Here is a 17,454-nt window from a genome sequence, read left to right on the forward strand (position 1 = left end):
CGTGATAACTAAAACATTTAATAGATGGCTATTAAATCTCTGCACAATGACTGAGCTTTAAAGGGGCAGCCACCAAACCAAAACATATTTGTCACAGCCAGTAATCAACATTGTTCTTTAATCATCCGAAATGATTCAATGATCCAAAAACTAAGCAAACATGTGATTTACAATTTACCAGATATCAAATATATGGGCAGAACTTGACATAGGACGGGTTGTAGTCACTTAATTTCAGAACAACTCATCTTCCCTATATGGAAAACAGTTCCCCCTTTTCATATTCTAATACTCACCCCATCCAGCACCTGCAATTCTCTAGATAACTTTTCTGCAAAAGCTTCAGCATTTGAGACGGCATATTCACAGCCATCCATCATTATCTCAATATCCTGTTCTTCTCTTGCATTCAACTCCTGGTATTCATCCAAGGATTCCTCATCTCCACCAGCCACACTCTGATTTTCACCACTCGGAACAGACTCTTTGGAGAAATTTGTAAAATGGTGCTTGATTAAACTTCAGAATGTTACAATATGATTAAAAATATGTACTGTGGTAGCAAGGCACAAATTATTTAACTGGTGAACATATTTGGTACCTTTAAAATAACATTTAAAAGATAGTAGAGAACCAATAAGGGAAGTGAAGAAATAGTGGAATGACTACACTGAAAAGCACTCAAATTTAAAATGACTTACTAGTTACTGGCTTCACAGAAATTGTTAAAAACAAGTGTTGTCTGATAGCTTTCCATGTGTATGTGTGCGTGTTTTTAAGCAAGGTGGCAGTTTTGTGTCTGTGCTTAATATATAAATACTGCAGAAGATCATAGCTAAGTTTGCAGACATCCATTATGATTTGCAGAGCTATGGGGAAAGGGCGGGGGAATGGGACTAGCTCAAGTGCTCTTGCAGAATGGGCACAGGCTCGCCAGGCCGAATGGCCTCCTTCTGCGCTGTAACCATTCTGTGATTTTCATGAACATTACATACTTTATATATTAACTTAACAGGTTTAAAGATGTAACTTTGATCCTTGCACTGCAACTGATCAAGTATGCAACTATCCTGATGGCTGAGTTTATTCAGTGTTGTTGAGTCATAGAGGCCAGTAAAATTCCTGGTGTAATCCTGGTCAGCCGATCTCTAGGTTAGCCGATCTCAGCTGGGGCAATGGTGGGGGGTTACAGTTGGCTTCAGTGTCGCTAGTTTAGTTATGAGAAATATTGATCAGGGTTCCCACACCTGGTTTCTATCCAACAACCCCTTCTGAAAGTATGTGAGTTCAGGCTCAGCTGCAATGGCCCCCACAATGGAAATATCTTGCTAACAATCACAGTCAAGGCTCACAGATACAGAATGACAACTTGAGCAAAGTACTTATGGGCCAGCAGAACCTGTGAACCATATACCAGGTTTCAGAGTTAAATATCAATTAAGACTATTACAAAGATGCAGCTCCTGAAATAGAGTGTAATACTCTGTAGCTACTATTACTAACACGATGTAAACTTTCAAAGTACTAAATAGGAATTTCCTAATAAGTCCATTGAGAGGAGAAAATCATATTGCCATCAATTATTCCACACACCATCTTATTATTGCAACAACAATCAATAGATATACTAAATAATAATGCAAAAAATTGAAGGCCTCAACTGTATCAGTTTTCCTTTAATTCAATAAACTAATAACTATTTTATATTCAAAATTATTACATGATTATTTTCTTTGGACATATTTGGATCCAAAATTCCACTGTAACCAGCAACATAACTGATCAATCCAACACATTGGACTGGAATATGGTGAGCATTTCCGCCAGGTTTTTCGGCGGAAAACCACCCCGGTGCTAGTTTGGTCAAAGTGTTCCGCTGGTGGTTTCGAAATACCACTGGGGAGTGGACCGACGGCGTGCACTGCCGAAAACAACGCTCAAGTTTGGTCACAGCGGTTACCCGTAGTGAGCAGAAAAAAAATCACCAACGAGAAACCAGCCGGAGCTGGGCGGCAGGTATGAAACCCTTCAAGATAAGGTAAATTAAAGTTTTTTTTAAATTCTTTTACAGCAATTCAGTGGAAAAGGGTCCTGAGTACGTTTTCCAATTTTTTATTTTTTGTTTTATTAAAAAATATTGTGTGTGTTTTTACCCCCTCCCTCGGCCCAACTTGCAGCCTCGGTCTAAATTTGATGAGGCTCAGGTTTTCTGCCGAGAATCGACGTACAACGCCAATTTTTCCCACCGGGCAGATTTTTCCCTCATTTTTTGATTAATTTTCCGCTGGCCTTAATTTAATAATCTTAGCATTTTTGAGGGTGGTATACTGACGGTGGCGGTTTTTCATCAAATTCCAGCCCATTATCTTCATAATTCAGTTAACCCTCAAAATCCATCGGTAGCCTGCTGAATAGGATTAGAAACTTACCCAGCACGACTGGAAATTATCATATTTTCTTAATATACGAAGTATACACAGCAGAGTGATAAATAAGTATGAATGAAATGCAAGAATGTTGCTTATTCCAGGAATTATGTTAATTAATAAGTGTTCTGTACATTTCTATATTGCAATATTAATCACACATGCACGTTATATGTCAGGAAAAGTGTGTGTACTTTAAAGACTACAGGGTTAAGTAATCCTGTCTTCATTAGTACCTTGTTTTGCAAATTTCATTAAGGCCTACTGAGAGAAAACTAAAAAGCAATTCACAACATATGATCACGTTGTACTCCGTGGTTTAAATAAGTGATCAAATTCCAACGAGGGCTAGAATGGAAAATAAGGATCACAAGACATTAAGCTTTGTTGTGGACTTCTGTGCATTAAGTATAAAGACATTTTCCAATATACAGTCCAAATAGTTTTTGCTTCAAAATAGAAAGATCATAGTTTAAATCTCTGCTTTTTTAAAAGTATTATTAATTCTTGATTAAGATATATTTTTATATATTTTTTAAAACTAGTTGATGTAAATGGCTAGAGTAAATCTTCTTTTGAAAAAAAATGTTTACCAAAAATCTTTAATCTAGTCTATAATCCTTTTTAATAAAAGAATCCTCTTTCCATCTCACTAAAGGCGATGAATAAAGTTAATGCTCGACATAATGGCCACAGTAAAGGATGATATTCATTCAAATCAGTGGTTTAAAATTCAAGTTCGGAAATTGTGCTAAAACTGCAAGTAAGTGTCACAGAAAATACTATGGGCTAGAGTTTCCATTATGGTCCAGATCGCACAAAAGTGGCCGATATTTCCAGCGTTAGTGTTTATATTGGTTTTTGAGATCACCGGAATATCGCCCATTTTCAAACCCGCTAGTTTCCACTTTATAATTTGGGCATTAGCAGGAGCGATGTGAAATGGGCATTAGCGTTTTTTTTCTGTCTTAAAACGCCGGCGTCCACAGCAACGGTTTTTTCCCGCATTTCAGGAGGTCAGGGGTCATCGGCACATGCACAGAACATAGAGAAGGAGAGAGAGAGAGAGAGAGAGGGAGAAGTAGAGGAGAAAGCTTGTGGGGATTGTAGTAGAGATGACTTATATTTAGAGTTTTTTTTTAATTATCTACAGTTAGTGAGTGAATATATGTATAATATATAGTATACATATCTAACAGAAAAAACAAAAGAATGGAGAGGATGGAGGAGGTGGGAGTTCGTGGCGTTGGTGAGGCCTATAAAAGGCCCAGCGGCAGCCGAGAGGTGGGAGTTTGTGGCGCTAGTGAGGCCTATAAAATTGCGAAACTGGAGCTGCTGGTGGATTTACTCTGGAGCATCCACGATGCTGAGAATGACGTGAATAGCATGTTTAAGTGCGATGGTCTTACCGCAGGAGAAAGGTACACAGCCAGATAGGGAATGGAAGACCAACAGGAAGAGCAGTGCAAGGAAGGTAGTGCAGGGGTCCCCTGCGGTCATCCCCCTGCAAAACAGATACACCGTTTTGGGTACTGTTGAGGGGTATGACTCATCGGGGAGAGCAGCAGCAGCCAAGTCCATGGCACCGTGGGTGGCTCTGCTACACAGGAAAAAGAGTGGGAGAGCTTTAGTGATAGGGGATTCAATTGTAAGGGGAATAGATAGGCGTTTCTGCGGCCGCAACCGAGACTCCAGGATGGTATGTTGCCTCCCTGGTGCAAGGGTCAAGGATGCCTCGGAGCGGGTGCAGGACATTCTGAAAAGGGAGGATGAACAGCCAGTTGTCGTGGTACATATAGGTACCAACGATATAGGTAAAAAATGGGATGAGGTCCTACGAGACTAATTTAGGGAACTAGGAATTAAATTAAAAAGTAGGACCTCAAAGGTAGTAATCTCAGGATTGCTACCAGTGCCACGTGCTACTCAGAGTAGGAATCGCAGGATAGCTCAGATGAATACGTGGCTTGAGCAGTGGTGCAGAAGTGAGGGATTCAAATTCCTGGGGCATTGGAATCGGTTCTGGGGGAGGTGGGACCAGTACAAACCGGACGGTCTGCACCTGGGCAGGACCGGAACCAATGTCTATCGACTCTGGATCAGTTCCTATGGACTGGAGGGTTGCTAATGTAACACCACTTTTTAAAAAAGGAGGGAGAGAAAACGGGTAATTATAGACCGACCGGTTAGCCGGACATCAGTGGTGGAGAAAATGTTGGAATCAATCAATAAGGACGAAATAGCAGTGCATTTGGAGAGCAGTGATAGGATTGGTCCAAGTCAGCATAGATTTATGAAAGGGAAATCATGCTTGACAAATCATCTGGAATTTTTTGACGATGTAACTAGTAGAGTGGACAAGGGAGAACCAGTGGATGTGGTGTATTTCGATTTTCAAAAGGCTTTTGACAAGGTCCCACACAGGAGATTGGTGTGCATAATCAAATCACATGGTATTGGGGGTAATGTACTGATGTGGATAGAGAACTGGTTGGCAGACAGGAAGCAGAGAGTCGGGATAAACAGGTCCTTTTCAGAATAGCAGGCAGTGACTAGTTGGGTCCGGATGGTTCAGTGCTGGGACCCCAGCTCTTTACAATATATATTAATGATTTAGATGAAGGAATTGAGTGTAATATCTCCAAGTTTGCAGATGACACTAAACTTGGTGGCGGTGTGAGCTATGAGGAGGACACTAAGAGGCTGCAGGGTGAATTGGACAGGTTAGGCAAGTGGGCAAATACATGGCAGATGCAGTATAATGTGGATAAATGTGAGGTTATCCACTTTGGGGGCAAAAACACGATGGCAGAATATTATCTGAATGGCGGCAGATTAGGAAAAGGGGAGGTGCAGCGAGACCTGGGTGTCATGGTTCATCAGTCATTGAAAGTTGGCATGCAGGTACAGCAGGCGGTGAAGAAGGCAAATGGTATGTTGGCCTTCATAGCAAGGGGATTTGAGTAGAGGAGCACGGAAACATAGAAACATAGAAAATAGGTGCAGGAGTAGGCCATTCGGCCCTTCTAGCCTGCACCGCCATTCAATGAGTTCATGGCTGAACATTCAACTTCAGTACCCCATTCCTGCTTTCTCGCCATACCCCTTGATCCCCCTAGCAGTAAGGACCTCATCTAACTCCTTTTTGAATATATTTAGTGAATTGGCCTCAACAACTTTCTGTGGTAGAGAATTCCACAGGTTCACCACTCTCTGGGTGAAGAAGTTCCTCCGCATCTCGGTCCTAAATGGCTTACCCCTTATCCTTAGACTGTGACCCCTGGTTCTGGACTTCCCCAACATTGGGAACATTCTTCCTGCATCTAACCTGTCTAACCCCGTCAGAATTTTATATGTTTCTATGAGGTCCCCTCTCATTCTTCTGAACTCCAGTGAATACAAGCCCAGTTGATCCAGTCTTTCTTGATAGGTCAGTCCCGCCATCCCGGGAATCAGTCTGGTGAACCTTCGCTGCACTCCCTCAATACCAAGAATGTCCTTCCTCAGGTTAGGAGACCAAAACTGTACACAATACTCCAGGTGTGGCCTCACCAATGCCCTGTACAACTGTAGCAACACCTCCCTGCCCCTGTACTCAAATCCCCTTGCTATGAAGGCCAACATGCCATTTGCTTTCTTAACCGCCTGCTGCACCTGCATGCCAACCTTCAATGACTGATGTACCATGACACCCAGGTCTCTTTGCACCTCCCCTTTTCCTAATCTGTCACCATTCAGATAATAGTCTGTCTCTCTGTTTTTACCACCAAAGTGGATAACCTCACATTTATCCACATTATACTTCATCTGCCATGCATTTGCCCACTCACCTAACCTATCCAAGTCGCTCTGCAGCCTCACAGCATCCTCCTCGCAGCTCACACTGCCACCCAACTTAGTGTCATCCGCAAATTTGGAGATACTACATTTAATCCCCTCATCTAAATCATTAATGTACAGTGTAAACAGCTGGGGCCCCAGCACAGAACCTTGCGGTACCCCACTAGTCACTGCCTGCCATTCTGAAAAGTACCCATTTACTCCTACTCTTTGCTTCCTGTCTGACAACCAGTTCTCAATCCATGTCAGTACACTACCCCCAATCCCATGTGCTCTAACTTTGCACATCAATCTCTTGTGTGGGACCTTGTCGAACGCCTTCTGAAAGTCCAAATATACCACATCAACTGGTTCTCCCTTATCCACTCTACTGGAAACATCCTCAAAAAATTCCAGAAGATTTGTCAAGCATGATTTCCCTTTCACAAATCCATGCTGACTTGGACCTATCATGTCACCTCTTTCCAAATGCACTGCTATGACATCCTTAATAATTGATTCCATCATTTTACCCACTACCGATGTCAGGCTGACCGATCTATAATTCCCTGTTTTCTCTCTCCCTCCTTTTTTAAAAAGTGGGGTTACATTGGCTACCCTCCACTCCATAGGAACTGATCCAGAGTCAATGGAATGTTGGAAAATGACTGTCAACGCATCCACTATTTCCAAGGCCACCTCCTTAAGTACTCTGGGATGCAGTCCATCAGGCCCTGGGGATTTATCGGCCTTCAATCCCATCAATTTCCCCAACACAATTTCCCGGCTAATAAGGATTTCCCTCAGTTCCTCCTCCTTACTAGACCCCCCGACCCCTTTTATAACCGGAAGGTTGTTCGTGTCCTCCTTCGTGAATACCGAACCAAAGTACTTGTTCAATTGGTCCGCCATTTCTTTGTTCCCCGTTATGACTTCCCCTGATTCTGACTGCAGGGGACCTACATTTGTCTTTACTAACCTTTTTCTCTTTACAATTGCTGCAATTGTACAGGGCCTTGGTGAGGCCCCACCTGGAATATTGTGTTCAGTTTTGGTCTCCTAATCTGAGGAAGGACGCTCTTGCTATTGAGGGAGTGCAGCGGAGGTTCACCAGACTGATTCCAGGGATGGCTGGACTGACATATGAGGAGAGACTGGATCAACTGGGCCTTCATACACTGGAGTTTAGAAAGCTGAGAGGGGATCTCATAGAAACATATAAGATTCTGACTGGACTGGACAGGCTAGATGCGGTAAGAATGTTCCCGATGTTGGGGAAGTCCAGAACCATGGGGACACAGTCTTAGGATAAGGGGCAGGCCGTTTAGGACTGAGATGAGGAGAAACTTCTTCACTCAGAGAATTGTCAGCCTGTGGAATTCCCTGCCGCAGAGAGTTGTTGATGCCAGTTCATTGGATATATTCAAGAGGGAGTTAGATATGGCCCTTACAGCTAAAGGGATCAAGGGATATGGAGAGAAAGCAGGTAAGGAGTACTGAAGGCATGATCAGCCATGATCCTATTGAATGGTGGTGCAGGCTCGAAGGGCCTACTCCTGCACCTATTTTCTATGTTTCTATGTGCGTGCTGATGCTGTGTAGGTGGAGGTGGTTGGTGAGGGCAATGATGTGAGTGAGGTTGGAGAGGAAATGGGTGGAAGAAAGAGAGCCAGGCATCTTTTGGATGAGGCCAATGCTGCCCTCCTCCAAGAGGTTGAATCTCGTTGGGCCCAATTGACCCGGGGTAGGCGTGGGAAGCCAACCCCAAAAGTTTACCAAAAAATCTGGGGTGAGATCGCTGAAGTGGTGTCGTCGGCGACACACGAGGTCGGTGAGGCCAATCAGTGCCGCAAGTGCTGGAACGACCTTCTTGGTTCCGGAAGAGTATTACATTTATTTATATATAATATATATATTTATATAATTGTAATTGTAAGTGTGATAAGGCAATGATGATTTTAAATTCAAATCTGATGTATTGCAGTTAGAACGGTAATCTTTTAATCCAAACCTACGTTTGCGGTGGACCACCATGTGTGTTGTGTAGCATAATAATAATAATAATAATAATAATAATAACATCTGTCAGTAATGTGCCATGTGTTGTATCAGTATCTGTAACAGTAGCTCGCAATAATCCTACGCCATGCCATTGTCACCTTTTGCAGAAGAAGCTTTCGAAGAATAGGGCCGAGGAGCAGCGCACGAGTGGCGGCCCACCTGTATTTTGTGAACTCACCGATATTGAGGAACGGGCGCTGGCACTCGTGGGTATCCACAACCGGTCGGCCACCCGCGCAGCATCAGAACCTGTTCTCATGCCACGTGAGTAAAGTATAAACCATTGCGTGATGTAAAGTAAATTAATGCCATACCTCCTCATATCCGTTTAATATGATTGATGATGTGATGTATTTTATTGATGCAATGTTATGTAATTAATGATGAGCTCATGAAAATCATTGTAATGCAGATTTTCTACTGTCATAATGTTCATTAAATGTGATCTCTGTGATTATTTTTTTATCGAGGTAGTGCTGCTCTCGTGCATATGCTGCGTGTAGTGTTTGCATTCCCCTGTGACTCTAGCACCCCCTTCTCCTCTAATTACTAATTTATGTTTTCTAGATCAGCCAAGAGCGCAGGCCCTTCCAATTGAACTGAGGCAAGCTTTCGATCCGGCAGTGGTGGATCGTGTTTCTGGCGGTGAGGAGCCCCGAATCTCGCCATCATGCTGCAGGTCATCCTCTCCACTGAGGACAGTGAAGAGATGGAGGAGGAGCCTGCAGCAGCATCACCAGTACCTTGCAGTGCTCCTGCAGTCATGTCCTCCTCGACCGTGGAGGTAGCAGGCCCAAGAACTTTGCTGCAAGGTACCCCAAGGGACTCCATGCCAGCGCCGACCCCACCAAGGTGGGTTCGGCGCAGGACTGCTCCACGATTGGCAGATCTGAGCATGGACATGGTCAATTTGTCCAGGAGGAGTGTTGAAATAGGTCAGCAGCTCCTCCAGGCAATGGGCGAAATATCTGAACAGATGGCCACCTTATCCACGAACATGAACGAAAAAATGACGCAGACAGCGGTGGTCCGGGAGGTAATAGCCAGGAACACTGGTGCCAGAGGGCTATCAGTGTTCCCGGAATCTGGCACTGCACCCCAAGGTGCTGCATCCCCATTGCAAGAGACACATGCGAGCCAGGAGGAAGCTGTTGCTTCTGGCTCGGAGGACGTTTCCTCGGAAACCTTCTCTCCAGCATTCGGCCAAATAACGGATCTGCCGTCATCCCTTCCACCGCCCCCCCCCCCCCACTCCCTGCCAACGAAGAAGCGCTTGAGGAGCACTGCGGCAAAGTGGCTTGGAGTTGGTAGGGGAAAGGGAAGAGGTGGGGTAAAGACCCGGGGGGGGCGGGGGGGCGGGGTGGAGAGGAAAGGAGGGGCATGGCCGCAGATAGGGAGGGAGGGAGTTGTTACACGTTGGCTGTTAAAAATTGTTTGTTGTTGTCATCAAGTTTTTCAATGTTGGGATGGTTTGGGGGGTCGGGGGGGGGAGGGGTGCTTTTTATAACCCTTGTTGTATTTGTTATTGTTAAAATGTTCTAAATTTGTGTGGGGGTGGGGAGGGCGTACTGTTGTGTTCTTTTATGTTTTTTTGAATAAGAAAAAAATCCATGTTAGCATTAAAAAAAATGATTTAACATAACATTGTTGTGCATTTTCTCAGATGGCTATTAATGTTAAACACTGGCGAGTCCATACTATGAAAGGGGATCATTAAACGTAACGTAAATCAACTGTAACTGTCACCAAAAAATGCACATAATTCATGTATGAGTTGCAGACACAACAGTCTTAGAACATAAGAACATAAGAATTAGGAACAGGAGTAGGCCATCTAGCCCCTCAAGCCTGCTCCGCCATTCAATAAGATCATGGCTGAGTCTTGAAGCTGTGTAAATACCACCAACGTTATTTCAAGCAAAGCGCTCATTTATGAGCCCCTTCCATAACAGTCTTGCAGCTATATAGCCACCATGGGCCCTTTCCTGTGGTCTAGAGGGGAGTAGTGGCATGGTTTCAACATCAGCCTGATTGTCTGCCCCGAGGTCATCGTCCACCTCATCATCTTCCTCTTCTCCTCTCTCCTGAGGTGGACCGGCAGTCCCTTCTGGCAATTCTTGACCCCTCCTAATAGCCAAGTTATGCAGCATGCAGCACACCACCATGAATTGAGCTACTTGCTCAGGGTGGTATTGTAACTCGCCTCCCGAGTGATCCAGGCATCTAAAGCACTCCAATTGCCTTTTCGACGATGTTGCGTGCGGCTATGTGACTTTTGTTGTATCGCTTCTCGGCTTCTGTCTGGGTGTTACGCGGGGGGGGGTCATCAGCCAGGTGGCGAGACCATATCCTTTGTCACCAAGCATCCAGCATTGACCTTGTGGCTGACTGCTAAACAGGTCAGCTACAGTGCCCTCACGCAAGGTGCACGCATCATGGATGCTGTCTGGAAATTTTGCATTTACTGCTTTGATTATTTGCTTGTGGTCGACAACGAGTTGCCCTTTCAATTCCAAAAAACCTCTGCATCCTGAAAAGGTGCTCGTATGGTGATGTGCGTACAGTCTATTGCTCCCTGCACCTTGGGAAGTTTGCTATTCTCGAGAATCTTAGAGCCCTCTCAGTCTATGTCTCCCTGGTCATAGAGAAGCTTATAAAGTCCAGCCTGCGTGCACAAAGGGCTTCAGTCATCTGTCGAATGCAGCAATGTGTGGCATGCTGATAGCGCAAATGTCGCCAGCTGAGGCCTGAAAGGAGCCCGATGCATCGAAGGAAACTGCCGCAGTTACCTTGACCTCAACGGTCAGTGCGGTCCTGATGGTGCTGTAGGCTGCAGATCTCCCCTAATGAGCTGGCATATCTCTCTGATGATCTCCTTTCGGAAGCGCAGTCTCCTGAAGCACGTGTTCTCGGACAAGTTCAGGTAAGACAGCTTCTCCCTGTAAGTTCGTCGGGTGTAAGTTCTCCTCATTCTCATTCTGCCACCTCTTTGATTGGGCACATAATGCTCTTCAATATACCTTCTCCCATCTCTAGTCTGCAGCATGTGAATAGTCATCAATACAGGCTGAGAAATTACAGGCCCCATTACAATAACAATCACTATTATACCTATTCTTCACAAACAATAAATTTTCCTACTAAAACTCAAAATAAATTCAATTCGTCCACAATATGATAAGATGTTTGTTCAGATTTTCAAATCAACTTCAAATAACTCACAGATTAAATCAAAACTCCCCAGAACTTGAAGCATGAAAAGTCCTCCGATTTACAAAATGGCATTAAGATCAGGTTGAGTGCAGCTTTTTTCTCAGTGTTTTTTTGGGCGAGCAATATTTTTGGTGATATATGGGAGATATGCCGAAAGTAACGCTCAGCGATATTATCGGCGGTTTCTGAGCGTTAGTTTCGTTTATAAACTGTATTCTGAGCCTTTACAGCAAAAAAATATGGGCGGGCGGCTTAATTATTTCTCACCGTTATCTAGATGCCGAAAATAACGCTGAGCGATAAATGGGCGTTCGTTTCCATTTTTTTGTAAAATGGGCATTTTACTTCATCTGAATGTTAAAATGGACGGTAAGTGGGCAGTAGCAAAGCAAAACTGATGGAAAGTCTAGGCCCAAGTCATTTTGCTGTTATAGGATTTAAATGCATCATATTCTTGTACTTTTCTTTTCTCTCTAGAAATTAAAAAAAGCTTTCCTGCAAGATGATACAAAACAATCATGTTTAACAAAATTAAATTAAGAATTTTAGACCGGAAAATAATTTTTCTATGTAGTCCTGACTTCAACATTATCTTTTCATAGAGTGGAAGCAAAAAGTATTTAGTTACAATTTTGTGATTTATGAAAATGTAGAGGGTTATTTTTGCCACATGCATATACCAAATAATCAGTTATTCCAAAAGGAAAAGTTAACTTATTTTTGTTTTTGGATCCAGAAAGTAATTGTTGGGTGAAAGCATCTCTATCATATGGTCATTATCATTAATTATAGGATAAGAAAATCAGTTGCAAGGAAACACAGGGAAATTAAGCACATATTAAGTTATACAGACCTGCCAAGGTCATTCAAGAGGAGTGATCATCATTCACTTTGGATTAAAATTGCAGCTCATTTTGATACAAGTCTCTCTTAAGAAACAAACATGGTTCCCAATGTTTAATCTGGGTCGCATTTGCCAATCATAAATATAATTCCCAACACTGTGCTGAAGAGGCTAGACATGGGTTAAGTGAACTTGTTGAGCTCCACCAGAATTGGAACTACAGTATATATAAATCTTGCATCTGCATGCACTTGGTTTTTATCATTAAAAATTCCTCTGATCACATTTATAATAGGTTTTGCCAATGCAAACTTGCCTCTGATTGCCTAATCTGACCACTTGGCTCCCATAAATCTCTCAAAATGCATTCTGAAAAGAAAAATGTAGCCACCATTGTTTCCTCAGTAACTAAAATTTGTACTGTTCAAAGTAAAGATTTAAACAACATTTTAAAAATATATATTAAATGTTTTAAAGAATCTGTGTCAATGTGTGTTCATGAGACAAAATGGGTGTGCTAATTATACATCTGTTGTCGCTCTTGTTTTGTGTTTTATAAACTTCATAAAATGTATTAAGTGGCAAGAAAAGGAGAATGTGGACTCCAGCTCCCCCCTCCCCACCACCCCCATGCTCTCTCCCTCTCTCACCTCCACCAGGATATACTTTGTGACTGCGACTTTGACACTTTATCCCTCCTTATTCTCTTTGCAGTGTTCAAAGCGGTCGATCATACCATCCTCCTCCATTGTTTCTGTTTGACAGAGTACTGCCCTGCTCTCTACTTCATTGCCCTTTATCTTCCTCCACTTCAAATATGTATCCACTTTCCCTTAAAAGATGCAATAATGTCTGCCTCAACCATTCCCTGTGGCAAAACCATGCTCTAGCTCATGTGTAAAGAAATTTTCCGAACCTCTCTCTCTTAGCGGCAATTTTAAAATGATGGCCTCTCATCGCTGACTCTCCAATCAGAGATCATTCCCTTTTCTTATTCATTATTAATATCTTTATAGGTTTAAAATTTCTTAAATCTCCTCAGCCTTCTTTGCTGCGGTAGAAATAGTTGCAGTTTCTAATCTCTCCTCATAATTATAGTTTGCCATCCCTGCTCAATCTTGGTGAACCTATGTTACACACTGTCCTTTCTAATAATGGAATACCCAAAATGACAGCATCCCTACCCATCGCCTTGTACAAATTGCCCTTTATCTTCCTCTATTTCAAATATTTATCCACTTTCCCTTAAAAGATGCAATAATGTCTGCCTCATCCACACCCTGTGGCAAAGCCATGCTCTAGCTCATGTGTAAAGACCATCAGCAGGCCAGGGCCATTGGAGGGAGCAGTGTGCAGCGGCCCTGCCCGGAAATCGGTGCGGTCCCAGCCTACAAGATCAGCAACAGACTGGGGCCATTGGAGGGAGCAGCATGCGGCGGCATACCACTGCAGGGAGCTGCGCGTGCTGCTGCAGGAGGGAGACGGCTACGAAGCCAGGTCGGTGATTGCAGTGCTGGCATGCACAGCAGGAGGGGCGAAGGAGCGGCAATAGTCCGTAGAGGGAAGTGACCGGGACCCAGAAGAGGCGTGAATCTGAGGCCTAGAAGAGGCGAGGGCCCAAAGGCAGCACGGGCCAGCCCACACTGCGATATGTGTGAGTGCTCGGAATGTGCAGCAGAGCTGGTCTCCAGTTAGTCTTGGGTAATCCTTGCCACTGGACCAAGACCTAGCTCTGTCAAGCCCGTGTGGTGGCTGGTGTGCACCAGCCACCACGTTAAAAAAATCCAAGCACAGGCATCTTCCACCCTTCACAATGCAGTTCAGGACCTGGAATATTAGATCCTTCATTGAAACAGCTGTGAATTCATCTCTTTTTGGCGTAGAAACAAGTCATCCTCGCTTCGAGGGACTGCCTATGATGATGATGTACAAATTTATCATTACCTCCATCATTATCCCAAGAGTTAATTTCATCAACACTGCATGCAAGCCGTGAACCTGACCAATGGACCCACCACAGACCCATTCCACGTTCGGGCCGGGGTCAAGCAAGGCTGTGTCATCACACCTTCGCTCTTCTCGATCTTCCTTGCTGCAATGCTTCATCTCACCCTCAGCAAGCTCCCTGCTGGAGTGGAGTTAAAATGCCGGACAAATAGGAATTTGTTTAACCTCTGCTGCCGCCAGGCCAGACCCAAGGTCATCCCATCCTGCATCATCGAATTACAGTCCAAGTGCACAGACGACGCTTGCGTCTGCGCACACTCGGAGGATGAATTCCCAGCCATCGCCAACAACTTCACCGAGGCATACGAGAGCATGGACCTTACACTAAACATCTGTAAAATAAAGGTCCTCTACCAACCTGCCCCCTCCATACAGCACTGCCCCCCAGTTATCAAAATCCACGACAAGGCCTTGGACAACGTGGACCATTTTCCGTAACTCGGGAGCCTACTGTCAACAACGAGGTCCAACACTGCCTTCAGTGTCCCAGTCGCCTGAGGAAGAGAATATTTGAAGACCAGGACCTCAAATCCGGCACAAAGCTCGTGGTCTACAGAGCAGTAGTGATACCCCCCTCCTATATGGCTCAGAGACATGGACTATGTACAGCAGGCACCTCAAAACACTGGAGAAGTACCACCAACATTGCCTCTGCATGATCCTGCAAATCCATTGGCATGATAGGCGCACCAAAGTCAGTGTTCTCACTCAGGCCAACCACCCCAGAATCGATGCATTGACCACACTCCATCAGCTCCGCTGGACGGGCCACATCGTCCGCATGCTTGACACGAGACTCCCAAAACAAGTGCTCTACTCAGAGCTCCGACACGGTAAGCGAGCCCCAGGTGGGCAGAGGAAACGCTTCAAGGACACCTTCAAAGCCTCCTTGAAAAAATGTAACATCCTCACTGACACCTGGGAATCCCTGGCCCAAGACCACCCAAAGTCGAGGAAAAGCATCCGGGAAGGCGCTGAACACCTCGAGTCTCTTCGCTGAGAGCAAGCTGAAGCCAAGCGTCGACAGCGGAAGGAGCGCGGCAAACCCAGGCACCCCAACCTCCCATTCCTCCAACCATCGTCTGCCCCACCTGTGACAGAGATTGTAGGTCTCTTCGGTCACTTGAGGACTCATTTTTAGTGTGGAAGCAAGTCATCCTCGACTCTGAAGGACGGCCTAAGAGAAGAGACTTGACCTCCATAAATGCCAAATCATTTAAAACTCCAGTTTGCATCCTATCCCACACTAAGCCCACTTGGCCATCTCTACCATCCTCGCTGACCTTCATTGGCTCCCCATTCCCAAACTGATTTAATCTTCAACCTTGTCTATAAATTCCCACACAACCCCATCTCACCTATCTCTGCAACAGTCTCCAGCCTTGCGTTTCCGTGTGCAACTCAGACTCGCCTTCTGCACGTCTCGTCACCTCCTTCACCATCTTCAGTGGCACAGCCTGTAGCTGTCTCAACTCTACTGCTTGTATCTCACTTTCCAAACCCCACTGCCTCCCATTTTAAAATACATCTCTTCAACTAAGCTTTTGGTCACCTCTCCTAATGCTTTTAGAAAGACTCAGTGCATGTTCCTTTCCTGCTCTGCGAACACATTTCCACATTAAGGCAAGCTGTTCTCTCCAAACCATCAAAATCTGTATCACAGCAGCAAAGGCATCAACATAATGGCATAATTTTTCTGCACTTGCTTGAAAAATTGTATTTTCTTGTATGTTACTTTAGTACATGTGAATAGACTGATGAACAATGCAAGCTCCCACGGCCACAGAAGTCAACATACACATACTTGTCTGCTTCTTTAGTTTTTGTTCTGATTCTGAGTCACAGCAGCGTTAGCCTGCTGCAAAATTGTGGATGAGCTCACACTAGTCTGATGAAAGCCCCAGCAGTCAGCTTTTGATGAGCAATGAATCAAAAACTAAAGTTTTAAGTTATAAACCTGAAAGTCATCTAAGAAAATGTTTTAGCCTTCAGTAGTATTCTTAAAACAGAATGGATGCATTCTTACGATGTCATCCAAAATTATCTGCAGCAGGCTAACGCTGCTGTGACTCAGAATCAGAACAAAAACTAAAGAAGCAGACAAGTATTATGCAGAAATTAAAATAGAAAATGCTGGAAATACACAACAGGTTCATCAGCATCTGAAAAGACAGGGGTTAACATTTCAGGTGGCGACAATACATCAGAAGTAAAAAAAGCAATGCAAGAGAGCATCTTTAACGACCTGACCAAAACACAAACATGAGGGAAAAGGAAACAACAGGTAAACTATCCTTTTAACTTTCAGGATTTTTAATTTAAATTATGTTTTTTGATATAAAGTCAGATTCAGGATTCAAAGGATTAATTCTCAAAAATCCAGCATCCTTATTTCTTTTAACTTGACAAAGAAAAAAGGCATCATTGGAACAAAGGGGACTAAGTATTTTAATGAAATCTCCATCCATAAAAATGGTTATCCATATTATCAGACAATGCAGAGGTCATTAGTAAATTCCAACACTTCTTACTGATACTCACACACGTACTGTCCCTTTTCACTCTGAACAGCTGAGTTTTGGCTGAACAGGCCATTGCATGTGAAGTGCTTTGGGATGTTCTGAAGTCGTGAAATATACTATTTATTTTCTTTATTTGAACCCCTGTACCCCACTGCATAACATGGAACATAAATTACAGAAATACACCAGAAAAACAAAAGTAAGAAAAATATTACCAACCTTCTGTAACTTTAGGAAGTTCTTTGCAGAGAAAGAATAGAGAAAGAGGATTAAAGGAAGGTAAGCAAAGAAACATTACAGCAAGATAGCAATACAGATTACAAAAGGTACAATATTACAGCGAGTTCGCTAACACAGCCAAGCTTGCCACATCCACCAATACCATCTAGTAAAGGCATTGCAACAGAAGTAATCATTTTCAATGATTTAAATTTTAGAAACCAAAAATAAGTGTTTACTGAAGACAAGCCATTAAAATACCCATTCACAAAGCACTACAAATCCAAATTTTACATACAGCAATGCATCTTAGTCCTTGTCCATACTGAGCATTCTATAAATG

General features: G+C 43.7%; 1 protein-coding gene across 7 annotated transcripts in view; it reads right to left on the reverse strand.

Moving 5' to 3' along the window:
- exoc1 (exocyst complex component 1) overlaps positions 1 to 17,454 on the reverse strand; it is a 136,508-nt gene that overhangs the window by 89,516 nt on the left and 29,538 nt on the right. For 4 of the 7 annotated variants that reach the window (XM_070869928.1, XM_070869926.1, XM_070869921.1 and 1 more), the window contains exons 5-6: positions 17,112 to 17,132; positions 297 to 484 (exon numbers count right to left, since the gene is read on the reverse strand). In XM_070869928.1, the coding sequence (XP_070726029.1) occupies positions 297 to 484; positions 17,112 to 17,132 (209 nt within the window). The remainder of the gene's footprint in view (positions 1 to 296; positions 485 to 17,111; positions 17,133 to 17,454) is intronic. The other 3 variants (XM_070869931.1, XM_070869927.1, XM_070869916.1) reach the window with 1 other exon arrangement.

This window comes from Pristiophorus japonicus, chromosome 2, assembly GCF_044704955.1.
Source record: "Pristiophorus japonicus isolate sPriJap1 chromosome 2, sPriJap1.hap1, whole genome shotgun sequence".
Lineage (NCBI taxonomy): Eukaryota > Metazoa > Chordata > Chondrichthyes > Pristiophoridae > Pristiophorus > Pristiophorus japonicus.